Below are 26,993 nucleotides of genomic sequence, written 5' to 3' on the forward strand. Positions count from 1 at the left end.
CTCGTCCTCCCCTTCGATTAGAATAACCCCTCGCTCCTTGGGCTCGGTGGCCTTGGCAGTCTGAACGCTCAGAGGGGTACGAGCTTGCCCGACCTCAACAGTAGCCGAGGTCTCTTTTCCAGGCACCTGGGATACCGGCTCCTCCTCGACCCGGTCTTCAGTAGCCACCCGAGATGAAGACCCCTGTTGCTCCCGTGCTTTCCTTTCAGCAGCAGCGGCCTTCCGGGCAGCCTTTTTAGCCGCTTTTTCTTCGGCCAACTTTTGGGCAAAGGCTTCTTTCATCTCGGCGTCTGCAGAAAATAAAACAGCCCATTAGAAACAGATAAAGCGGAAAGGAAATACAATAGAGGCTAGCAGAAGAAACCTACCGGGGCGGAAGGCATCGAACTCTTCGATGATGCGATCGGTAGATTCCTCCACCCCGGGGCTCAGCCCGTAAGTCACCAGTAAATTTTCACCGAGGAGGGCAGAGGAGCTATACACCTTACCGCCTACCACCTCCTCACACTGGGTGTAAGAGTCAAGGGTGCGGTAGTTTTCAGGAAGACCCGGCTGAGCAGGAAGGATAGAAATAAACCCAACCGGGCATTCAGGGAGGTTAGCAGGACGAATGTAAAAGAACCGGCGTTTCCAGTCCTTGACGGAAGAAGGAATATCTCCGAAAAGTTTATGGTGAGACCGGGTCTTGAAAGAAAAGGCGTAATCGCCAATGTAGCAGATAAAGAAAAAATTAAAAAGGGAGGGCTCGAGGGGGATATCGGGATGCATGGAGATGAGGGTGAAAAAACAAGTCATCATCCTAATGGCATTAGGATGAAACTGGTTGAGAGGAATGCCAAGAAGGGAAGATATCCCAATGAAAAAAGGGTGAAGGGGAAACCTGAGGCCATTGGTAACCTGGTCTCGGAAGAAGGTGGTCACTAGGGCCCGGGATGACAATAGCATGGTCAGCAGGGATGGAGCCAAGGAGGCGGATCTCCTCGGCAGATTTGGCTCGGAGGGAGCTCACCATGGTAGAAAACCATGGCAAGGGGCCAGAATCAGCAGCCCGGGCGGGAGAAGGAACAGCCCGGGCTGAAGGTTTCGAAGAAGTTGCCTTCTTCTTTTTCTTCTGGGGGCGGGAGGGCCCAGCCCCGTGAGAAGTTTTGAATTTTTTGAGGGGAGGAGGAGGAGGAGTTGGATTCTGAGGACGAAAAGTGGAAACAGGGGAGGCAGAAATCGGTGGACTATCGCGCAGGGCCTCTGACTCGAATTCCATGGAGCCCTGGTAGATATTACCTGAAGTAGAAGAAGTACGGGAGGAAGACATAATGGAAAAAAGGGGAACTTACGCGGTGTTTGGAAGAGAAGTGGTGGTGTGAACGCCGGGGACTGATCGGAAATATGGCAGAGTTGCAGACGCGGAGGCTTAGTGAAAATTGGCGAAAGTGATGAAGGGTTGGGGAAGGAGATATATATAGGAGTAGAGAAACGATCTGGGCCGTAGATCTAGCCATGATCCAAAGGTCCACATGGGTACAGAAAAATATACCCGGATCACGGATCTCCGCTGTTGATCTCGATGGATATGAACGATCAGATTCGCATCGTAAGTCGTACCAGGCATGTGAAAGAACGTGTAATCATGAAGGTGTCAGACTTATCGGATCCTCGGAAGACGGAACGCTGCCGACCGTTGGAAAGAAAATAAGGGGGCACGTGTCATCATGGCGGCGTGCACATTATACAAAGAAGATAGCCGACATGTTATATTAAGCCCGGGATGTTTGAGGCCCCGGCGTATTATTTTAAGCCCGGGAGGTTTTAGGCCCCGGCAAGTTACTTTTCGCCCGGGAGGTTTAAGGCCCCGGCACGTTATATTAAGCCCGGGAGATTTGAGGCCCCGGCGTATTATATTAAGCCCGGGATGTTTAAGGCCCCGGCACGTTATTTTAAGCCCGGGAGATTTGAGGCCCCGGCGTATTATATTAAGCCCGGGATGTTTAGGGCCCGGGCGTGTTATCTTAAGTTTTGGGAAGTTTTAGACCCCGTTCTTTTATCCTAAGCCAATAAACTCAAGAAAAGTAAAAAGCAAAATACGCGAAATAAAGTATTATTAATGGAATCGGCACCGTATTACAGCTGCCATCCTAGAGTCTACACGAGCTTGCCACGCGGACATCCAGTTATGCAGGTCAGGGAGTGGGAGATTGGCAAGGGACCCGGTGGCAGCGAGCTTGTTCAGCTGATTCCTTTCCTTCCGCAGCATTGCCTGCAGCAGAACCTGATCAGTGGCCAGCTCGGCCACACGCGCCACGTGAAATTCCCGTTTGTATCTCCTCGCCAATGCTCTCTGCGGCCTGGTGAAGGCCAGGCCCTCCTGGTGGGAGCGCACAAGATCATGAATCTTACGCCGAGTGGACATGACTTTCAAATGAATAAACTACTCGATGGTCCTCTTCAGCGATTCTAGACGAGCACGCGTTGAAGGGGGCAAATGGCCATAGGGGCTGCTGCAGACAGTGGATTCGCTTGAACTCGGCATATTGAAATGTTGTTTTCTCCTCACCTGCATCTGCTTATTTATAGGAAAATGGTACTGAATACGGGGGAAGCCGAAGAGTTCCCGACCATACCAAACGACTGCGCATTTATGCAGCGAAAAAGTTAATCGCAGCCGTTGGTTTGAGAATACGTGTATGATCAGGAACCGCCTCGTAAATTGGTCCGAGTAATCAAAGGGACATGAACAAATATCAATGCCACAATGTCATCATAGCCTCGTGGAATGAAACGGCCCCCGGCAGGATTTTCGTGTCGGAAATCAAGGTCGTGTGTGGTTGCGATACTATACCAAAGGTCGGGAAAGCAGAATTTTGCGAAGCCCAGGAGATTTTAAGCCCGGGAGGTGTAAGGCCCCGGCATGTTATTTTAAGCCCGGGAGGTTTAAGGCCCCGGCATGTTATGTTAAGTCCGGGATGTGTAAGGCCCCGGCATGTTATTTTAAGCCCAGGAGGTGTAAGGCCCCGGCATGTTATGTTAAGCCCAGGAGACACGAGGTCCAGGCGTGTCATTCACGGCCCGGAAAACACGAGGCCCCGGCATTTGCGTTAATGTCTCGGGAGGTATTAAGTGCGGGAGTTCTAGCGAGTCATTTCATCAGATAATTGTATACAATCTGTGATATACATGTCAATTAATGGATTTAAAATGGTCGTAGCCGAGCAGTGACAGAGGAGGAAACTGAGATAAATTTTTATTTAACCATATACATTAGCACGTACTACATCGTCATATTTCTCTTCTATGACAATTATGTGTATCTTCAACCAAGCAGACAACGGGGGAGTGAAGCCTTGCATAAAGCTGGGAGAACCGAGAATGTTCTTCAGGAGCTTCAATTCCTTCCGAAGCATCAGCTGATATACATGGCCATCCGTGAAGATGTCCACCCACTCAGCTATGTGTAGTTGTTTGCGCACTTTCTTTAGTTTGGGTACTAGAGCAGGGGTGGCGGTTTCCCCAGAATCATGGAGAAGTTTCAGTTCTTGAAGCTCTTCCCAATAGCCGAGAATTTCGTTAAGCACTTCGTCTTCTATGATGGATTTTTGGACGGCCAGGTTGGGCTCCCTAAGGGCTTCGGTCATACCTGGAGTTCTTGAGCTGCTTGCACCGGCCATGTCTATTGAAGTAATCAACAAGGGATAGTGGAAGGGTTGGAGGATACCATATATATATGGGAAAGAGAAGTGTATCACGATCGTTGTTTCTCGAATATATCAACAGTTGGGGTGAGTATTGGAAGTTGCACCAAGCAGGCGAAAAGTCAGGCGTAAATATCGAGATATCATAACAGTCTTCGAAACGCGAAACATTGCGGATCAGTTTGAATTTTAGGGCTTACGACAGCATCAGCAATGGTATCCACATCTGTAGAACTCTAGAAGACTCCGCTATCACCAGGAAAACTGTTTTTTACTAATCGGGCAGCGAGATAGACTCTAGCCCGACTTTTTTAGGAGGGAGTGGTGATGCCCCCAAGGGAACCCGAGCCCGGGTATAGACCCTGACCCGAAAGGTTCTCGAACTCGGGCAAGATCAGAACGGAGAGAAGATATCAAAGTACAATTACCTTCAGTGAGCCGGTGTGAAAAAAGGATCCCGGATCTTCAGACGCCCGGCGAGTCCCACTGAACCACTTGGCGAGCCACCGCCCGGGGAGTAGTTAGCCAATGCCCGGGTTAAAAACTTCCCGGTCCGAGAAGTACCTCAGAGGCACCTGGACGGGAAACACCCGAGAAAGAGACACATTCTCTCCCTGATCAACACGTCTTCCGGACATCGCGGAACCCATCCCCCCACGTTCCAGGGCCAGGTCAACTCTTAGTACGTGGCCCACTACTTTGCAACGTGGCTCATGACCCCGAATCATGGACCACCATCCGAACTTTGCGGGCAAGTTATCTACCAGCTTCATCTATAAATACCCTCTGTTGGTATTTCACAAGGGGGATCTTCTCTTTTCTTACTCACAAGCACTCACTAATACTCTGATTTTCTCTCCAAGTTTTCCTTTGCGTGCATTACTGACTTGAGCGTCGGAGTGGATACGCCGGAATAACTTCCGGCGCCCCCCCCCCCCCCCCCCCCCTAACGTTCTGTGATTTCAGGATTACTACGCAAGTCATCTCGGTCGTTACCCTCCAGGTAACAGGGAACTCAACTGGCCCGGATTACTAGCAACTTACACTGAAAAATATTCAATTACACGTACATCCACACATCCAACTTGGCAAGTTGCACACCCGTCTACTACCCGATTTGCCCGGTTCACATCACCCATCATGCACCGTGGCATCTTAATTACATTTTTATTATTATTTACATCACATGAATCATGATGAAATATGCCTGCATAACGCATATGTTATTATAATTTCATAAGTTATATTTTGATATAGAATTTAAAAAATATATGTTTTTCATTGGAAAACTAGTTTAATAAGGAAATAATTTTGTTTTGGTGTTTCTTATGTTTATTGATTAATTAATGTGCAGTTTTTGTTAGATGATATATATAGATATTGCTGCAGTTTTGAATTGTTGTGTCCTTGTATAACCCAGCACTATCCTTGTATATCAATGTTTAAATTAGGTGTTTATTTATGCTCATTTATGTCACGTCCTGAGACAGGGGTTAATCGACACGAGCATTGTTCAACGATCACATAATCGTCAAACAACAAACCTCGTAATTGAGTATAAACCAAAACTAATCTATTTCATAATTAACTCAAAATAATCTTGTCTTACCACGATAAATTCCCAAAACGAACTAAAATGTACAGAAGCATTAAACAACTTGAATCAAAACTTAAGAAAACGTAAACGAGTAATCTTCATGTCTCGAAAATTCATCACCAACCCCAAAACATGTATTGCTCATTCTCGTCCACTTGATCTCGTTCTTATCTGAAGAGAGTAGAACAAGGGGAGAGTACAGTGTTTGAAGAAACACTTAGCAAGTAGGGGTCTGATCTAGTTTATTTTAGGTGTTTATTTGTGCTTATCTAGTTTTGATAGGAACTCAAGACAATTGTATATATATTTCTGTTAGAGTAGATGCCCTGCAAGCCAACGGTTGGCTAGAGAATTTATTGACTCAAGTGAAATAAACAATCTTTATTTTAATATAATTTAACTTTTTATGGTCTTGTTATACTCTATCTGTATACCCATGCAAACAGCATAGATAAAGTCCTTGATTATGCTTTAACACAAATGAATCTTAATTCGATGTTGAAACTCATTTGTAAACACTGCATATTCTAAATTTGTTCCTAGTCGATTCAGCCGCCTAAAACATGGATAAAGGTCGTTTGAGCTCGAGACTAGCATCTGTGATGTTGTGTACTGCGTTTCCTAGTAAGGACATGAAGATGTCCAAACATGCAGATGGGTAGTCATATGATGATTATAACGAACAACCCTCCATCGGACTTTCCAAGTAGTTATCATTCATCGAGAGGATAAGTCTGTGGTTATGATTGTACACCATTAGTCCTTACGACCCGAGACAACACTGAGGCTCTATATGCTAGGGCTGTGCTTTGACTCGTTTATCGGCTCCAGGAGAGTCATCAGGTGGCGAGGTTGGGTACAGTTGCGACACATATAGGAGCCAGTGCGTTGTAGTCGGAGATTCACCGCTCACCTTCGGGTGTGGATATCCTGTGTGATCTGATTAAATAATAGTGCATGAAATCTTTAGCCAGAGTATGAGATGTACGTTAGAGAAGGAGTTCTCAAATAATACACGCGATGTCACTATTATAGTTAGCACATAGTTATCGAATTATTATGCAACCCTCGATGAACCAGTGGTTGTAGATTCGATCGGGATATATGAGATGAAGGGACCGTACTGTACGTTAATCATAATCGCACTACATTGAAAACGCTAAACGTCGTAGGCCATTAAAAACTGTTGTAACTGAGGGTGTTGTTGAAAGTCCGTTCAACGACAACGGTTTTTATCCGATGTGGTAGGAAGGCTTTGCGACGGTTTTTTAAACCCGTCGCTAAATATTTAGCGACGGTTATCATCAAAACTGTCGCTAAGTAGCGACGGTTTTAAACACCGTCGCTATAGGTAGCGACGGTTTGTAGTCCGTCGCTAAATGTAGCGACGGTTAATAATCAAGCATGTCGCTAATTTTAGCGACGGTCATTAAATCATATTTTCCGTCGCTAATTCGTTTCGAAAAATAAAAAAAATAATTTTAATAATTTAATAAATCTAAAATAATTTAACGGGCGAAACTAAAATCGTGTTAGAGAGAAAAATTTTAAGTATTGTGAAGTAGTAAAATCGTGTAAGAGAGAAAAAATTTTAATATTATGAAATGGTGAGAAAAACTTTAAGAGTTGTATGAAATGATAAAATCGTGTAAGAGAGAAAAATTTTAAGTTTTATGAAGTAATGAGAAAAATTTTAAGAGTTGTGTGAAGTGATAAAATTGTATAAGAGAGAAAAATTTTAAGTGTTGTGATGTGTTGGGGAGAAAAGTGGAACGAGAAGGGAACTATTTATAGAACATTTGCGACAGTTTTAAGAACAACCGTCGCCGATCTAAATTTAGCGACGGGTTTATATAACCTGTCGCTAATATAGCGACCGTTTTAACAAGCCTGTCGCTAATTTCAGATCGGCGACGGTTTATGTCCGTCGCCGATCTGAAATGAGCGACAGACTTGATAAAACCGTTGCTATAGTGGCGACAGATTATACAAACCCGTCGCTAAATTTATATCGACGACGGTTGTCTTAAATCTGTCGCCACATTTACCGACGGATTTAGAAAAGCCGTCGCTAAATATGGCAACATTTTCCTTAAACCGTTGTTATTTGTCCACATACCATGCTAATCGACCACGCTTTTTTAAAAACGTTGTCGATTTTCAAAAAAATCTAGCTACATTAGCTAAATTTTGCAACGTTTTCCAAAACCGTTGTTGTATGTCCAATAAACACGCTAATAGACAACGGTTCATGAAACCGTTGTCATTGACCCTAAAAAAACGCTCAAAGACAACAGTTTTTTAAAACCGTTGTCTTTGACTATAAAAACCGTTGTCTTTTGACCCCCAAAGACAACAGTTTTTAAAAACCGTTGTCTTTGACCCCCCAAAAACAACGGTTTTCACTAAAATCGTTGTTAAAAACCATACGACAACGGTTTTTAACAAAACCGTTGTCAATGTGTGTTGTTGTATGCTGAATTTCTTGTAGTGTCGACTGGTTCTTGCAGACACTATCAGTGATACCTAGGGGATCATGGGGCTCGTTCTTACCATGATCTACTATGATCTCTTGTGGAACCTCAAGTAGTCGAAGATGATTCTTCACCTCTTTCATCTAATTTTGTCCGACCTTTGGATCGGAGCTTCCATCGAAGTTTGGAACTCTTGCTCTTCTGAGAGACTCATAGTGTTTCTTGATCCCATTCTGAGCTGGAGGTGGTAGTGGTGGCTGATTAGCATTATGGTTCACTAACCCTTGTAGCGTGGTTGCCACAATCATGGCTATAGCCATCGAGTCCACCTGACTGAGGCCAACCGCTGGTGGTTGTTGTGGGGCTTGTTGTGCATCTTCATCATTGCGGTTGTGGTTGCGGTTTCCTATATCGAGGATTGCGATTGTTTCTAACTGGTCGTCCGTCCATTTCCTACAATTACGAAAGTTCTAAAGTTCATAGCAAAATAGAGACTAAACAAAGGAATCACAATGATCGACTCCAAAAATTAAATATGAAACCAATTGATAGAAATAAATTTTATTGATTTCCCAAGAAAGTGCAATTACAATGAAACTTCGAAAATGAAAACAAAAATGCAATGAAGCAAGTGTTGTTACAAACTACTACTGGTGGTCTAATCTATCACTTCTCCCAAATCCAAATCAATAGGATCATCTTCTACTTCTTCTGGATCCTCTTCAGGTTCATCTTGGTTGACTATCACTGCTTGTAGATGTTCAATCTGACCATGCAGAACTGCATTCTGGTCGTTAAGAACTTCAACAGTGTCCTGCAACTCTTGAACCTGAGCATCAGTATGTTAACTATACTGACTATGCTGGTGTACGAGTTGGTGATTTAGATCTTTAAGTACTTGGATCTTCTCTGCCAAGGTATCATGCACGTAACCCGATGAACTTTGCAACAGTCTCTTGGGAGGTCTCAAACTCTTCTTGAGCCTTCCTATTCCTCTCTTCTGCTTCATGCAGATAGTGAGCATAACGTTGAACATCACTTCTCAAGTGTTTTGCTCTATGCTGTAACTTATCTTTGTCTAACTCCAAGCAGTAGTTATGCTCCTTGTGTTTCTCTAGCTTCCTCTATAATCTTTTAATGTAGTTATTTTGGTCAGTCATATCCTACATCCAAACATGAGAGTCAAGGTTCAGAAGTGATCTCAAAAGTATAGGTCAAGTTATAGACAAGTACTGGAATGAACAGAATCAGTAAGCCTATAACATTCAATAGCAGAAAATAGCTCAAAATTTTTCGATCTCATAATTGCGTGAATATTTTACTAAAAATCCTTCATATCAAGAATATGAATGGTACCAAATTTGGTGGAAAATTACTAAGCCGTTTGGAAATGAAAATTCTTCAAAGTTTCGAAAAATTGGAAAATTTCGGAGAAATGATGATATCACTATCTAAACGAAATATTTTGGGGTTCGTCGGCGGTGCTAGAAGGAAAATTTTGTTCTAGGTTAGGTTCTCCTGGTCGAGAGCTTTCGAACACATAGTTTTAATAGTAAAAATTCCTCCTAGATCAAAACTTGTGGTCGTTTGAAGTTTGCGCGAAAAACACCTCAACTTCCATGTCATTTGCAAGCTCTACTGCATGCGCTTGCTGGAATTCACTTCCCACTGAAATTCTGCTGCTACGACTAAGTCTGCTGCTTTCCACCATTATGTCTGCTTTCCAGCACTATTATAACTAGTCTGCTGCATTCCGAATCTACTGACCCGGTCTTCTGCATTCAGACCTACTGGTTCCCTTCTGCTGGTTCCGGTTTTAGACTACTGGTCTGATCCTACTGTTTTTCGTCTACTGGTTTTGGTCTACTGATTTTTTTCCTACGCATTTTAGTAGTCTACTACAGTAGCTTATTTTCAGTAGTATATTACAATAACTTTCAGAACTTATTTTCAGAAGTCTATAAGAACGTATTATTTCTAGTTCCTCCTCCCCAGATTATGAAACCTAGTTTGCTCTGATAGCACTTGAATGCCACACCCCGGGACGGGGGTTGGTCAACACCGGCGTTGCTCTCCAATTTACATTCGAAAACAACAAGCCTCAGAAGTACACAATTCAGAAACCAGTCTTTTTATTCATAAATAATGAATATCTCAATGTCTGATACAAACTCAAATGTTTTACAGCGGAAATGTAAAACCAAACATAATACTGTCTTAACAGATACAGCGGAATCCAATTACATAAATCAGAACTGAGAAAAATAACAGTCTTCTTCACCAGCTCCAGAACTGATGATGTTCTTCTTCTTCTAACAATTCTTCCTCGCTCTTATCTGAGATGGATTTGGTGGGTGAGTGATATGGTTGTCACTCAGTAAGCGGGGGCGGGAATAACTCCCAGTTTTCGAAATCATTTTCATACAGAAACAGTAATATGAATAATATACAGAAATTCTTATTTTCATAACAGAAATCAGTATTCAGTATTCCGAAATCAGTAATCAGTAATCAGAAATTTAACAAGTAAGCACTGAGCACGTTCGTGAATTTAATGGCTAAACTTATATCAGTCCCCTATATGTTCTCTCCTCTAAGGAGTGAGGCCAGTAATCAGTAATCAGTAATATTCAGAATATATATTCTTACCATTAGTTCACTAAGTTTCAGTGCTTCAAAAATCAGATATCGGAAATACTTAAAACATGAATTATCTAACCGATTTCAAGATATTTATACATAGCCCACTTACTGTAATTTGCTTAAAGAATTTCGGTTGAAGTCTAGAAATCTGCTTGCCTCGCTACTAGATTTTATAGCTTCGAAAAATGCACTCTCTTAGCTCTAATTTCAAGTGATAACTCAAGATTTTGGTAACAACAATTTCAGATATTGAGGGTGCTATTTATAGACCAAAATCTGACTGTTAGCCTTCCAATTAATGATCATACAACCTTTATTCCATGTTAAATGCTTCAATTACAAGTCTTGAGCAGAATCAGTAGATATCTGCTGGAATCTCGCTACTGAACTCTTCTGCTGCTGGATTCTGTCTGCTTAATTTTGTCTGGAAAATACCATCTTCTGAAATATGAGTTTCTGCTGAAATTGTTATCTCCTGCTGAAATTTGCTAACTGCTGCTACTGCTGGAATTTCAGGTTCTCACATGCTTGCCTCATGCCGCAAAGGGAAATATAATCTTTCACATTATTTGGACGTATGTGAGGGCGACTTTAAAACTATTTACATCTAGTAAACGAAAGGAGTGATCTTTGAGAAAGATAGGCAATGTTCTCGAGGTCGGTTAGGCATCCGAGCTTGACGATAGGCGACTTGGTTACACAGGAGAAGGTACGTGTCTCTATATCCCATTAGTACGTACAACAAGCCTCATCTAGCACGGAGGAGGAGGAAAGTTTGAGAGAGGAAGCTCTATCTAACTCAGTCCGAGAGAAAGCTCTTTCAGTCAACTCTTTCTTTCCTATATCATCTCAATTCTAAACTATAAGGAAGAAATATATAATAGGAAGAGATCGGTCTCGGACACTGAAGCTCTATACTAAGAGTAAGAACACTATAAAAAGAAGAGCCTCAGTTGAAAGGTCAAAGATTGTTCGTGTTGTTCCGTATATATAGAACACCATCTCCGGTTCTTGAAAACCCTCCCCTTTTCTTCTTATCGCTCTGCTTCTAGCTATTCGGATAGACCACACCTATTGGTTGCTTAGCAGGTCAGCAGTGTTCTATCACCACCAACGGGAGCTCACCTCCATATTTACAATCAGAAAAATGCATATCCTATTTTTAGTGAACAACAAATTATATTAAAATTTACTATGCCATCCAAATTTTGTTTATGATCACTAAATTTAGTCCGCGTCCGATCAAGGGGTGATTCTCAATGGACATTTACACTCCAGTCCAATGATGTGAGGATAATTATTAGTGCTTGAATGACGAACCATTTATTCGACGCTTGGGAAACATACGAATTTTGTCTAGTCATTTGTCCTCTTGATACGAAAATTATTTTAAAATCTCCATCAGTGAACTGATTACAGCAACATACATGTCCGTCGGTATACCCAAAAAAAAAAAAAAGACAATTAAACCATTGTCGCTTGCAAATATTGGTGCCGATAGGTAAAGTTTAAAATATGACATGCATGGATTCCAAATAAAATAACATTTGCAGATGCCTATTTTGGATCAAACCCTCGCTCCTCTTCGTTAAAGTCAATTTGTGCAAGGATCCATAATTTTTTTATTATTATTTTTGTCTGGCGACCGATATCACTAACTTCGGTCCTAAAGTTTAGACCGAAATTATTGTCGGTCTCAAATTCAGTTACAAATCTCCGTTTCCAATAAAATATGGTAAAGTCGATTTGGACTTTGTCTTTTTATGGATAATTTTCCCTACACAGGATATGGTGTGTGTAAAATATGACCAAATTTCTTTCAAGACACGACTTATAACTTGTGTAATAACGACGATCTTTAGATGTGTTTTGAACTTTCTCTTCGGACAGAAATAAAAATAGAATACATTTTTAAAAATGTAATTTGTAAATACAGTTTTGGTAGCTGACCCCGATGGTTTCGTGGAGTCGAAAGGTTAATAAAGTGGGTCAATTATTTTATCTAAAAATTAAATTAGTAGGTCAATTATAAAATACGACAATCTTTACTTGAAATTCAAGAATGGCCACTCATGTAACAACGTTCAAACAATGGCAGTTTAATGTAGTAATCCCAACATTAATGCGCACTAATTACGATAATGGATTAATTTTTTTAAAAGAACTTCGGATTCATTTTCCTATATGTTTTTATAACAAGTCTTTTGTCAGTTGTCTCATTAATTTATTACGAATCAATCTGTTCTATATTTAAAATAAAAAAAAAATTAACATAAAAATATTTTCATTCACAAAATGATCTTGTGAGACCATTTCTTACAAGAGGTTTTGTTATGTTTTTAATTTGAAAAATTACATTAACACACAAAAATAACTTGAGTAATAGTTGTTATTACATATGATAACATTATTTTATAATAACATAATATTTAAGAACATATATTCCATCTAAAGTTGGTAAACAACATAAATTACAAAATTAACCAAAAGTCCAGAGTAGATCTACAACTAATTTATTGTAACTCGAATATGATTTCAACGTCAAATTTATACTCTGTCCTTGACAAATAAAATATGTATATAGGAATTAGGAAATCAAATAACGCCTGAATAATCCATGCTTCTTGTTTCTATCCAATATTACACCGAATATTTTTCAATATTCCACATATAATTTCATTGCACAAAACAAAAATAATATTTTCCATATTCAATGTTATAACTGCATTGCACAAAACAAAAACAACACGTAAAATCGTCCATTCCAATTAATTTCAATAATGGCTCGTGAAAGGGGCAATAATTTACAATATTTAGATGCATAAAAAAAATTATCAAAATACATAACATTTTACAACAAGATGAAGAGTACCAGAGAAGCTCAGGAGGGTAGTCGATCCAAAAAAAAGTGGAAGGTTTGAACTGAACAAAAATAAAATCATATAATTTTTAAAATGAGACAAAATAAAAAAGTAAAAACCAAGCAAAAGAAAAGTCTTGCAAGGTCAAGAAAAAATACTATAGTTTTTTTTAAAATAAAATTATAAAATACTTTTAAGCTCAGCGAGGATAGCACCGTAACAAAATCACCAATGTTCTAATCGTTCAAACGATCTGTTCATCGCAGATGGTCGGGTTCTCGGCCAAAAGAAATCCATCGGATGTTTAATCGATGGATAAACTCCAGGTGACCTAGAAAAGACAGCCATGAAGAGAAAAAGGTGTGTTGTCGAACGATAGAAAGATGGCAAATAAGAGTACTGTGACTTCGGAAGGAATCGATATCCCTGATTAGTTTATATATAGAGGGGATGGAGTCCGAAAGAAACAAATACATAGCTAATAGGAAAAGGAAAGTACTTATTCCATTTTCAAAATATAATTTTAACTAAAATTTGTTGCAAGTGAAATTACTTAAATTAAATCAAAATTGAATGAAATATATTTTATATAATTTTATTTATTATTAAAATGAGTTTTTTTTACAGGTGAATCTTATATATTGATTTTTTTTTATTAAAATGAATATTTTACGTTTGGGAAATAATTTTTTTTTAAAAAAAGAACATTATTGTCAATAAAAAATTTAAATTTTTTAATTTGATTATAGCTTTACGGTTGAATAAAATTAAATGAGAAAGGGTAATTTGCAAACAATACTTGCTTTCCATAAAAAAACATAACTTTTCGATATCAAAAAATTATAAAATATTTATTTTGTAGGTTGGATTTTCTTTTCTGGCATAAAAAAGTATACAATAAAAATATTTTATTTTTAAAATTACATTTACTATTGTATTAAAGAATTTAAAAACGAAAAATGGCAGTGAAATGAAATGTGACCTAACAAAACTAAAGAAACAGCATCTGTCTCTCAAGTCCGGCAGGAACACATCTTTTATCTCCTTACTTACGTTATGCATCTGAAAAAAGGAATATGGGTTAAATTATTCTACACTCTTTAAGTTTAAACATAAATTATTTGTCAGTTTCTGTCAAAAAAAGTATTTGTTTATATTATCTGATCTATAATAAAATGTTATTGTACTCTTTAAGTCTACCTTTATTTTATTTTTTTATGAAAATAAGTGCAAATTAAAACATTAAAAATATGGTATTAATATGTGATATTTGAGTACTAATTGTTTCGGATCTGATATTAATATTTGATTTTTGAGTACACAAACATGTATAGAAAATATTGGTATTAATTACAAATTTTTTTTCGGATGAAAATCGATACAAAACATATATGTTATTTGTGTACCAATTGTTTCAGATATAATATTAATACATGATTTTTAAGTATTTAAATATGTGTAGCAAATTTTGGTATTAATAAAGTTGTTTTAATTTTATACTCAAAAAATCTTTGGTATCATATTTAAATAGTTTGTATCCAAACATTATATATTAGTATCATATTTTTAATATTTTATATCGATTTTCATCCGAAAAAACATGTCATTAATATCAATATTTTTTATGTATTTTTTGGTATTCAAAAATCATATCTCAGTATTAAATATGAAACAATTGATATTCAAATATCATATATTAATATCACATTTTTTATATATTTTACATTGATTTTAATCGAAAAAAATAATTGTGAACTTAGGAAATACAGAAATATTTTATTGTAGATCAAGAAATGCGAAACATATTTTTCTGATACACGAGAGCTGAAAGTAAATTTTTTTTTGCTTTTGAAAATTTTTGAACAATTTGGCGAAAGAATATCCTGTGGAAAGTACTTACATAAATGCATAGCATGGGAACAGGATATTTTTTTACAGCAGATTTTAACAGTGACAGTGTTGTAAACTAATTAATGAACTAATTAAAATGGAAATATATTTTACTCTTCACGGAAATTAATTACTGTCTTTGACTATTATTTTATGTAACGTTGTTTTCATTTAAATGCTTTGCTTCTGCCTCTTGGCTTCTGCCGTGCACTGTTGCTTTCCGTAGTTTATTATATTTATTTGGATGATATATATATATATATATATATATATATATATATGTGTGTGTGTGTGTGTGTGTGTGTAATAACTTTTTTGAAAATTACCATTTTTAATTTGTTGAATTTATTTGTGTTTCTGAGTATTTAATACGCATGCTTGCAGCAAGTGTGGGATGGGTTGTCCTAAACAATCTATATTTAGTGAAGAAACTAGATATAATACGTTGTATTTCTTTTAGTCACCAGTGAAAAACCCAAATAAAAACACGTAATTTAATATGAAATCAATTATCTTTTAAAATTGTGTGATTTATAAAAAGAGAAGCCTCAAACTTCTGTAAATGATGAAAATTTGTAAATACACAGGGTTTCAAAATACCTAAAATTTTATATAAGAGTTTCATACTTTTTTTTAGATATATTAAAAGGGTATACTAAATACATTTACCTTGAAAAAAATATTGGATAGGAAATATCCATGCATGAAGTGAAAATGTTTTATATAATTAACTTCCCAAGTACAAAATTTCGAATTCCCTTTTCTGATTTACGTAGAGGGTAAGAAAAAAAATACGTACGTACATAAAAAAATAATAATAAATAAATAAAAATCGGGTTTTGTATTGTTAATTCATATTTCGTGTTGTTACTATCAAAGTAGCAGTAAATATGGTTTGATGAGAAAGGCAATTATTCCAATAGCCGCAGACCTCTGCTGTTATCTATATATTTATTTTTGTATATATCCTACCAGATCTGTACCTCATAAATGCAATTCCTTTAATTTAATATCTGAAAGAACAAATTGCTCTTTTTTTTTTTTTTGAGTCACTCGAACAAGTACGACTATTCATTCGGATGATTGAAACGTTTCTATGTAATGTAACACTCGACCTAGTTTAACTAACATAAAACTTGTCTAGATAAATAGAAGTGAGAGTACACAGAATTTGGGTGGTATGAAGTATTAAAGTTATGGTTAAATAGTAGCTATATCCTGAAATAATTCGAAATTGTTTGTGAGCAGCAAAACTTATGATATTTTTAATATAATAGTAATATATATATATATATATATATTAGTATCGAAAATGTATTTAGATAGGTTGAATAAAAAAATTTAAAATTTTATAGATGATTTTGCAAATCAAGCTAGGTTAGTAGCTCGAGTTAATTTTCGAGCAACTAAAAATATATAAATTAAAGAGAAACAGCTCGACACACTTATAGTGACTAAGTGTACACAAAATATAAACGCATAGGAATAAATAACAGAAAGTAAAATGAGTCGAGAGTTTGTTTAGGAAAGTTCGTAGACAAAGTTTTATGTCTTTTTTTTATGTTTCCACAAATATTGTACTAAAAGATTTGATTAGTATAACCATTTATACCCACATCTAGATACCTAGCTTTAGTATTCTTTGAGGGTGTATTACTAAATGAGTAGGTCTCTTGTGAGACGGTCTTACGAATCTTTATCTATGAGACGGGTCAACCCTACCAATGTTTATCATAAAAAGTAATACTCTTAGCATAAAAAGTAATACTTTTTCATGGATGACCCAAATAAGAGATCCTCTCACAAAATACGACCCGTGAGACCGTCTCACACAAGTTTTTGTCTTACTAAAATACGCTATAACTGCCATGGAATTGGCGGAATCATTGTTGATTTTTTTAGAAACGTGTATATATAAATATATACACACACAAAAAAATTAAGTTACTCGATCATACCAATTGTACATTCAGTAAACATTTTTTTATCAATATTTTAATTAACTAAAATTGTAAAGCCCGAAATTTTGATTACTGTAATCTGATGTGATATGTGGATAATTATGATGTGATTATAGACAAAACGGATCAGACCGGGAAAGCGAAAAGAAGATTGAACTATGTGCGAGGACTGGACCCCTCGCGCATATGCGCGACATGAATCCGCGCATGTGCGCGAGGGTACCCGAGAGTTGTGAAGAATGAAAAAGGGACTCGCGCATATGCGCCGAACGAGGGCGCATATGCGCGACGGCGCATATGCGCGAGCTGCCGTGAAGGATATGCGCCGATACATTATGTCTCGCACATATGCGCCGACGAGGGTCGCGCATATGCACGAGACGTGTTGCACTAAGATGAAGCCATCTAGCCTTCCCATGCAATATAATGTGTAAAGTTCCTTCATTCCTTCAGATGAACAAGCAAGAATTGAGAAAGCTTCAGAAAAGTTGTTGAAAATCCTTACCCCTTTATATTTCTATCTGTCCGTTCGGTTTTAAATCCGACTTTGGTACTGTGTTCCTATCGACGCAAGCTTCATACTGATGTACGTTTTGTACGTTTCTGATGTGATTTGAAATTATGATATTGTCAGAATCGGATATGATTTATATATGGTGTTTCTGATATGTTAAACATCGTATAATCAAATTCAGATTGAAGAACGAATACCGTATTAAATTGTTATGGTTTTCTGAATGGAGTTGATTGAGATGTGATATCAGAATTGTATCATATGGTTTTGAGTTGTGAGAATCGATATATGTGGAGTTGTATTGCTGGATATATTGAGATTGTACAGTTATGCTGTTGAAACAGAATTTGATTCCGTTCTGATTATATCCAGTATTGATTGAGGAAGGTATTGATATTGTATTCATCGTTATTGTTATTTTCAGATTGAGTATTGACAGGCATTGAATCCGAGACTTCGACCGAGTCAGATTGATATAAAGAAAGGTATAAATCAATGTTGATTCGGGATTGCACAACTCGAGTTCGATTTGACTTGAGTTTCCCTAAATCACATACTTTACTTTATTGCATTGATATCTGCAATTACGAAATTTATGTGTGGTCTATTGATTCATAGACAGAGCGTGTATTGAGTCATAGGCTGATTCGCCTAGTTTTTGGCTGATTCGCCAAGTCTTCGGCTGATTCGCCAAGACACTGGACGTTTAGTTTATATCGATCGATGTCGCTTAGGGGTTGATTCATTCCTATCACTGAGATTCAATACATGAGACAATGTCCAGAAACCGGGATCCCTAGATTATCTAGAGATGAGTCAAGTCTTAGATGACGAGTCACGAGTGATTTACAGTGTTATATCAGTTCATGTTTTCCGATTTTGATACATGTTATTGATACGTGTTTCATGTTCTTATATATGCTTTTATATGACTGCATATTTACATTATTTATACTAGGATTATATTCTCACCGGAGTTACCCGGCTGTTGTCTTGTTTGTATGTGCATGACAACAGGTGGGCTGGATCGGGATCAGGAAGAGGATGAGGGATTCAGAATTAGCGTTGAGATCCGGACTTAAAGTAGATTGATTTCAGTACTTTATGTAGTGACTGAATTTTAGTCTAGATAAACATATATTGTACAATATTTGTACCTTTGCATAGTTATGTATATCGGATCGAGTACATTACGTTTCCGCAGTTGTTATTTAAAAAAAAAAATTATGTCCTACATTTTCTTAATTGTTATATTGTTCCTTAATAATGATTAAGAAAACGAATTAAGTCCTGGTCCCCACAAAAATACTTTTCCAAATATAATTAGACATGGATTAGAAATTTTTTTAAAAAAAAAAATCTTAAAAAATGCATATATTTGGGATGTTCAACTACGGTTGACTAAGTTTTAGATAAAAATTAGAAGAAAACTAAATTATATCGTTTTTACGAAATTTCAAACTAAACTAAATAATGAATTTTTTATAACAAAACCATAAACTTCGATTTGGTCTGATCTGATTTGGATAACTCATTTTAAATTATGAATTTAATATTGAATCAATATATGAAATATTTTGATTATAGCATTTGTGACTTGTGACCTTGAAATTAGTGAGAATTGAGAATAAGTTATGTAATAACTTCCCCGTATGATTATTGGGTCATGTTTCTGACTTGGGTTGCTCCTTGAATTTATTGCTTTTGAACTTTTACTGTATTAAATCCTATTGTGACGTTTGATGTCCATTTTCTCGGTTTTTGAAATCAAAATTTCAATATATGGTAGTGGACGTGGACCCGGTTCTAAACACTGGATTATTTCACCCTACCCACTGTCTGCAGGAGTACATCTAAAGACCAGAACAATTTTTTTTTTAAAAATTTTTTTATTCCCCATGATATGAATCTCAACCCTTGATCCTGGGTGTGGGCACTGCCCCCACACCCAGGATCGAACCTTCCACAAACACTTAGCACACATCTGTTTTATGGTAATCCGTGATCATTAACTGAATTAATCATGATTGGTCATATCTTATTTTAAAGAATAAAATTTAATGAAAATAAAAGATGCTGCCATGCATGCACGAGAACATTAGCAGTAGACCAGACGACGTGAAATGAATGCAATCTCTGCGCAAGTAACGTGTCCGAGCGTTTTTCCCAGGTGAGTGAACAATTTGGGCTAAGCCACTTTTTTGGCAATTTAATGCACAACCATCCATTTTTGTGTTGCTTTTCCTTAAAAAAAGAATAATTAAAGTTTGTTTATTAATTACCCAAGGATGTTGATTTTGCATATGGTAATGACCCTTTTTTTCAGCGTTTTTGGGAGCCGTGAATTGTTTACATTTGGTTTTTCGAATCGTGTTACGTTTTGCTCGGACAAGCTTCGTTTGAACAATTTAATATAAACTACACGCACTAAACACCATGAATGAACAAAACACAGATAGTCGTTGACAAAACATTCGATTCATTATTTTTAAAATATTTTGCTTCTACATATATTGTACATTTGTATTTTGAACGTCGAAAAATTAATGTAACTTTAACATTCATCTTAAAGGTGTCAATTCGGATGAGTTGAGTAGGTTGAATCACGTTGAAAAATAGTACTATTCAAAAATTACTCAACCCGAAACCGATTTTTTTTTTTACTTTTTTAAAGAAACTTAAATAAAATTTTAAAAAATATATATTTTAATTTAAACACATAGTTAAAAAAATATCTCATATATATAATTTAAAATTGTAAGTTTAATTGTAGCAAAATAAAATAAATTTACTAAATTAAATAAACAATTGTTTAAAAAATAAAAAATATTCAAAATAAATATTAAATTATGAAATTTTTTGATATAAATACATATTTTTTCAGGCATATAATATATAAAAATGTAGACAATATTTATTAATTATATTTTTTTAAAAAAATTAAAAATTTCAACGCGATCATTTTTTTCAGGTCAGCTATCAGGTCTGATCCGATCTGACTCGAACACGAAAATCCCAAACTCAAACCTGATTTTTTCGGGTTGAACCGTGTCATGTTGGTGGGTCGTATCTGATTTTAACACCCCTAATTCATCTCCTATGTATTTGAGATTTACATATTATCATTTTTGCTTATAAAAAGATTTAAATGTCAAATACATTAAGTTACTGTTTTCAAATGTGATTTTTTTTTTATAAATTTGTAAAATAAATTGTAAAATAAATATTATCTAAATATAAGGACGATAAATAGAAAAAAAGAAACCCGAAAATCAATCTGTTGGTTTTTATGAGAAGGATAGGGGTTTCTCATTGGGCCACGGGTTGATGGGCTGGACCTTAATGGAGCCCATATTATTCATCCCCGACCCATAGTGGACAGTGGGCAATCTCCTTCACCCGTCAAATCTGAAATCACCACCCCCTCAAGAACTCTTCGTGATAATCGCAGATGCCCGTACTCCATATTGGATGGGATACTAATGAAATCAAAATTTTATTTTCTTTTTGGGTTTTTGAGATTGCTCGTTACATATTTTACCTGTCACATCTTGATTCGGCAAGATTCTTGAGCTGGGGTGATTGCAACTGCTACATTTTTACTCTTTCAAGTTTAAATCTTGAGCTGGGTGATTGCAACTCTGTTTTAGTTTTTATTATCTCAGAATCAATAAATACAAAAGATTAAACAGTCAAATTCGTTTTATGTATGTAACTCAATTCGGCAAGCACGGAATGACAATATTTATGACATGAAATAGCATAGCACTTGAACACAGACTGAATCTATATAGACCTCAGCTTCTTTGGAATTGGAGCTCATACTTTGTGAATGAAGTAGAGAGCATTAGCATGTGATTTATAGTCGAGGACCATGTCCAGTAACGCTCATAATCATTCTTCATGTCTAGCTTGATTATCCCCTTATCCGTCGTCAGTACAACGAGGTAGCCAGCTTCCGCGTCCCTGAATTCTGAATCCCTGTATAGCTCAGTGTGCAAGTCAAGAATGACACCTGAAACCAACATCAAATGTTTATTTGTATTTACATAGTTGGTTGTGAAATTCATAAGTGATTCTTCTACATTGATCATGTATGTTTGATATTACTTACTTTCTTTTTGTCTTGCGAAGACATTTAGCATGTTGGGCTTTTTGGTTTTGATGATGACCTGTATGATGCAACGATAGGAGCTTAATCAATGTTGGAAGGGAGCGGATAATGGTTTAATAACCAAGGATACTTTTATTGGTAAACTTTCTTGGATTTGTTTTTATGATGAAACTAATTTTAATACCTTTGCTTCATTATTTAGGATCACCACTACTAATTGCAGCAAATACCTTCCTGTTAGGACACCAGCAAATGCAGCTTAAAGAAAACTCATGAATCAATAAGAATTTTGAATGATGTTATGGTTATTCATACCATCTATTCCCTCAATTTTGAGCTCTGCACCTTTGGCTAGAATTGATCTGCACTTCTCAAAGTTGAAGTCGTGGTCATGGTTATCCTCGAGCGGTAGCACTGGGGAGCTCTCATTGAATCTGTTTTTGTACCCTGATCGTGCTTTCAGAGTATCTGAGCCTCTTAGTGCTGAAACAAAGTCAGCCATTATTTGATAATGAGATATCTATTTCAGCGATAAAGTGTAAACAATCATGATCTCAAGAAAAAACTCAAGAACTGATGCTTTAACTTTTTAGTTTATTACATGTTGCTGCCGCAGCCGTGAGAGTTACTATTTCACTTGCACTTGTGCTGCTAATAGCTGAATTTATTACACTGCTGATCTGTTCTCTCTTTGCTCCCATTGCCTCGGCCACTTTTGCGCACTGTGCTGCAATTAAGGCGGTTGCCGAAGCCACAGCCGACTCCTTCGTAGTGTTCTCTATGTAATTTTGCGACTTTTCGGCCGCTATTGCCGCTAGAGCAGCTGCGACCCCTGCGATAGATAGCGCTGCATGAACCTCTGCCTTTTGTAACCTCTTCTCCTCTTTTCGCCTCTGTTTTATATCTTTCAGCCATTTTTTTATTGGGACATTTTTAAATGGCATGATTTTCCATGGCATCTGCATTCATATTGTTATATGTCGAATCTGTATATCAGATATAAATATATAATGTTAGTTTAGATGAGAACTTACCCATTTCCTCTTGAAGTAGCTGCTGTAGTTCAATTCTGGGTGCATTGCTTGTTGCATCCATATCCATGACTGAAGAGTTGTCAGTTAATTGTTGCCAAGGATAATGTCTGTGTTGTATATAAGTGCATCTAAAATCGTTGTTCCATCTTTCAGTGTCAATGGGAAGGGGTGGCTATTGGGATAGTCACACCTTTCTTCTAAATTTTCTATGGCCTGTATGTATTTCTATACAAACATAGTGTTCGAAAATTTCTTAAGTTTTCCGAGTCCTGGCTTGGCCTCACAAACACGTGTGTTACAGATTTGGCGATGCAGTACATAATACTATTATGAACTATTTTAACTTCATGTCAATAACATTAAGTTACCTTTAAATCATTGGTTTTCCAAGGAGGCACAAAATTCTCTCCATCATCTATCTTCACACTCTTGTCCATCCCCTGCAAGTTTAAGTCTCTCATTAAATGGCTTTTTTTTTCCGTGTGTGTATATGTTCATCCAATTATGGTGAAGGACAACAATCAACTTACCATTGGAGGAAGTTTGGAATCGTTCTCAAACACCCTTATGGGGCTGTCTTGAACAACAAGTGATCGATCTTGTATCTCTTGTTCAAAAGCTTGAACAGCGAAGTTGCACCAAGCAAGCGAAAGAAAATCCATCGTCTCCGGATGTGCTTGCGAAAGGGTTATCCCGCAATCAGGATCCATCTTGGTTAGTGCCATAGAATTCGAGAGAGAAGGTACTTAAATTCAGGTATACTAATATGCTTGATCACTCTCTTTACCCAAATATATGCTGCATTTTCTACTATATTTGGTCCATAAGTTTGTATAAAGTTGTTGATTTAGAGCTGGACAGTTAAAAAGGTAAACTAAGAAACTGGGGAACAAAAGAAGCCTAGCTTTATAATTACACTCGTGGGATCACTCCATTTAGTGCATGATTTTCACTTATATATATTAGACTATTAGTCTCTATTTTAACAAACCTTTACATGTCATGCCCCGAGCCCAAGCTCGCGGCTACGTGACTGCACAATGAGCCCTTATAGCAACTACTTCGTATTCGTCATCGTTTTACGAAAATGATTAACCCAAGTTACTAGAAGTCTATTGTAAGCCATTAATAAACTCATTTTAAGTCTTTCATTTTTAAGATGTGGGAAATGAGTATCACATTACAGAGAGAGAGAGATATATACATGTGTGTTTATAATATGTTATATTTGTGTGTGTGTGATGAGATGCCTTAGTTGGAAAGGGATAATCAATAACACAACTTTGGTGTTTGGTACTAGCAAGAGTGAATTAGATTCTTTTTTCACCTATTACCAGTGTTAATAAAGTATGACATCTCAGATGATAAACAATGTCTCACTTTTACACATTCTAAAGTTGTTGCATAAAAAAGCTGTCATCGTGGTTGTTCGTGGATGTGGGAGTTTTCTCAAAAACTGTAACTTGTTTTTTTTTTTTTTTTCTAAACTCTGATTCTAGAAAAAGTACGAGTTATTCAACGCGATCATTATAACTTGTTCCGGATTTAGTTAATGATAATCCCATAATTTGTAGAGCATATGATTCCCCATGGTGTACATTTGGCTGGACTCCTTGTAATTTATATTGTCTGGGACTCATTGGATGTAGGAGTCACGTATAAACTTACTAAATTCGGTGTAAAGTTCAGCTGTCTGTCTGATATCCCGCATAAGATATTAGAAGCTATACCATTTTGTCCAGTTTTTCTGTTACTTTACATCTATAGAAGAACCGAGATCTTGGAACAATTGGATCTAGATACTTTTATCGACTTGTTACTCATGAAAATTGAATATATTAACTTCTGTTTCTATCAATTATTAGTCCACGTTATTTTATCTTATCGTCACATCGTCCGGGGCCGTTGTTGCTCTCAGAAACATTTCACATTTTGATAGAATGAGGGTGAGAGATTTACTTAAATCTAACATGATCAATATGGAAGTAGATATTTTGATACAATGTAGGTAAATAGATTTGTGGTTTCTAAAGGGAAAAATAAAATAAAAAAGAAAGAAAGAAGGGAAAACCCCAGTTTAGAAATGAGCTGAACACATGGTAGCCACTCATGAGGCATGAAACTACAACACATAACAATAATATAGAAATGGAAAGAAGAAGCATATGGTTGTTCTGGACCCATTCTTTTTGCATCTTTAAGTCTATACCAGAAACTCAAGCTAAGCATTAAAGATTATACTATATATTTTATAAAGTGAAATCATTGAGCACAATATCTGGCTGGGGTTGTATCGGGCCATTTCATTCCTCTCCTAATCTCCAGCCAAACTTGGGGGTGCTCGTTCATCACCGATATTGAGTATACATGTTACTTACTTATCTATCTATCTATCTATATATATATATATATATATGTTGTAGTATTGTTTTCTCACACTCAATACGCAATGAAAATTTGTTCTTCAACATGTAAATCAAGTTCACGATGAGAAACTTTGTTCTTCTCTTAGGTTGCACTAGAAAATTATGAGAAATTTACATTGAGATCAGTGTTCTAAAAGAAAGCCACCTAGGCGGTAGGTGCCCTTCGACCGCCCCTCCTACGCAGGAGCAGTCTGTTTTAGGCAGCCCAAGCTATACAACGATGGGCAGGCAGTCGAGGTAGCGAATAGAAGTGCTAGGTGAGGCAGTCAACATTTTTAAGTTGTAGTCTACAAATTTTAAAAACCTAATCAAAGTCAACTATTTTTAAAATTCAAAATCCTAGTTATTTCAATCACATTCACTTTTTTTTTTTTTTTTTAAAAACTTTTGGTTCTCACTCCTCACTATCAACGATTAAGCCCACCACACAAACTGTCTGACGCGAGCAACAAGAAGCTTTAGGTTATGCATTGTATATTTATTATTTAACATACTTATTTTTATAATATTTCAGATTTCGTGATTTCAAAAATCACATTTTTTTCCTATTATTATTGATTTATTATTGAAGATTAATTGTAAAAATGATAACAACTGGAGTTGGAATTTAAGCCAAAATCTAATAATATTGTTTAGGAATATGTGGTGTTGTATAATAAAGAGAAAGGGATTAGATCACATGCAAGTTGTGGAAGATGGTTATTAAATGAGGAATTTATAGGATGAAAGACCATATTGCGGGTATTGTAGAACAAGTTGAAGAATTTCCTAAAACATATGATGCGGTAAAAAAAAAGTGAGAGACTATCTTGAAAATAAGACATTTGCTAGGAGAATGATTGACATATATTATGCTTGAATGGTTATATGACTTAAAATATTAGAGTCGTATCATTACAACCAATTATAACTTTTTTAGTTATAAAATGATAAATGTTTAATGTTATATGTTCGAAACAAATAAAGCTACTTGATAAACCGTCTTAAAAGATTTCATGTTAGAAATTTTTTTCTCCAATTTCTCCAAAACCTTGGTGGTCTATAATTATCATATTTATACAAGAGAGTAATTTGATCCTGTTTATGTTAGAATCAGGAAAGGTAGACATCTATGTACAGTGACAAACAAAAGAAGAGAAAAGAAGAAAATAGAAAATGTAATAGATACTTTTTAGTGATATTTTTATGAGAAAACTGAAATATCAATCATATATATTTGTATCTCTACGATATTGGTTAATAACATTGTCAAATTTCAGTTTTGGATTTAGTCTTTGTTTGAAATGCTGCTGATGTGACACTATGCAACTGTAGTGTCCAAATTCAGTATACGTATAACTCATGCAATTATTTAACTATTAAAACATTTATTTAATTTTAAATGAGTCTTAGTGATGCATGATTTATTCAAATGCATTATTTTAAATTAATTATGTTTGTATGATGCACGTTAAAATGTTTTTCGAGTTCATGTTTCAGACGATTATTCGAGGCGGGATCGAGAAAAGAGACCGGCGATGAGTTTGGCAATTTTGTTTTAGCGTGGTATTTTATATTTAGGTTAAGGATGAGATATTTTAAATAATTTATTTAGTTTTTAGTATTTTAAAAGCCTTATTTATTTATTTATTTATTTAGTTATTTAAGAGTTTCAAAATTTTAAAGTTAAACACTTGTGTGCAATATTTTACTTTTGGGGTATTAGCATTTCAATTATCTTGTGATTGGTTATTATTTATTTAAATGAACTAATTAGCTCTAATTACCCTAATTACCTACACAAAACGCACGCACAC

At 36.3% G+C, this 26,993-nt stretch overlaps 1 protein-coding gene across 1 annotated transcript; it reads right to left on the bottom strand.

Annotated features, from left to right (window-relative positions):
* Positions 1-21,253: 21,253 nt before the first annotated feature.
* LOC140803021 (VAN3-binding protein) lies at positions 21,254-23,761 on the bottom strand. Its single transcript, XM_073158696.1, has 8 exons — positions 23,302-23,761; positions 23,140-23,211; positions 22,772-22,840; positions 22,339-22,696; positions 22,053-22,220; positions 21,922-21,971; positions 21,738-21,795; positions 21,254-21,638 (listed from the first exon to the last, which is right to left on the bottom strand). Exons 1-8 carry the CDS (start codon positions 23,494-23,496, stop codon positions 21,421-21,423), a joined length of 1,188 nt encoding a protein of 395 aa, XP_073014797.1. The 5' UTR covers positions 23,497-23,761; the 3' UTR covers positions 21,254-21,420.
* Positions 23,762-26,993: the final 3,232 nt, after the last annotated feature.

Source organism: Primulina eburnea, chromosome 10 (assembly GCF_022965805.1).
Source record: "Primulina eburnea isolate SZY01 chromosome 10, ASM2296580v1, whole genome shotgun sequence".
In the NCBI taxonomy this organism is placed as follows: domain Eukaryota; kingdom Viridiplantae; phylum Streptophyta; class Magnoliopsida; order Lamiales; family Gesneriaceae; genus Primulina; species Primulina eburnea.

Excerpts from the sequence above, each read along its gene's own strand:
- LOC140803021 (XM_073158696.1), bottom strand. The coding sequence starts at position 23,496 with ATGGCACTAACCAAGATGGATCCTGATTGCGGGATAACCCTTTCGCAA. Across the intron at positions 21,972-22,052 it reads CAAAATTGAGGGAATAGATG|GAAGGTATTTGCTGCAATTA; the intron begins GTATGAATAACC and ends GTGTCCTAACAG. Across the intron at positions 21,796-21,921 it reads TCCTAAATAATGAAGCAAAG|GTCATCATCAAAACCAAAAA; the intron begins GTATTAAAATTA and ends TGCATCATACAG.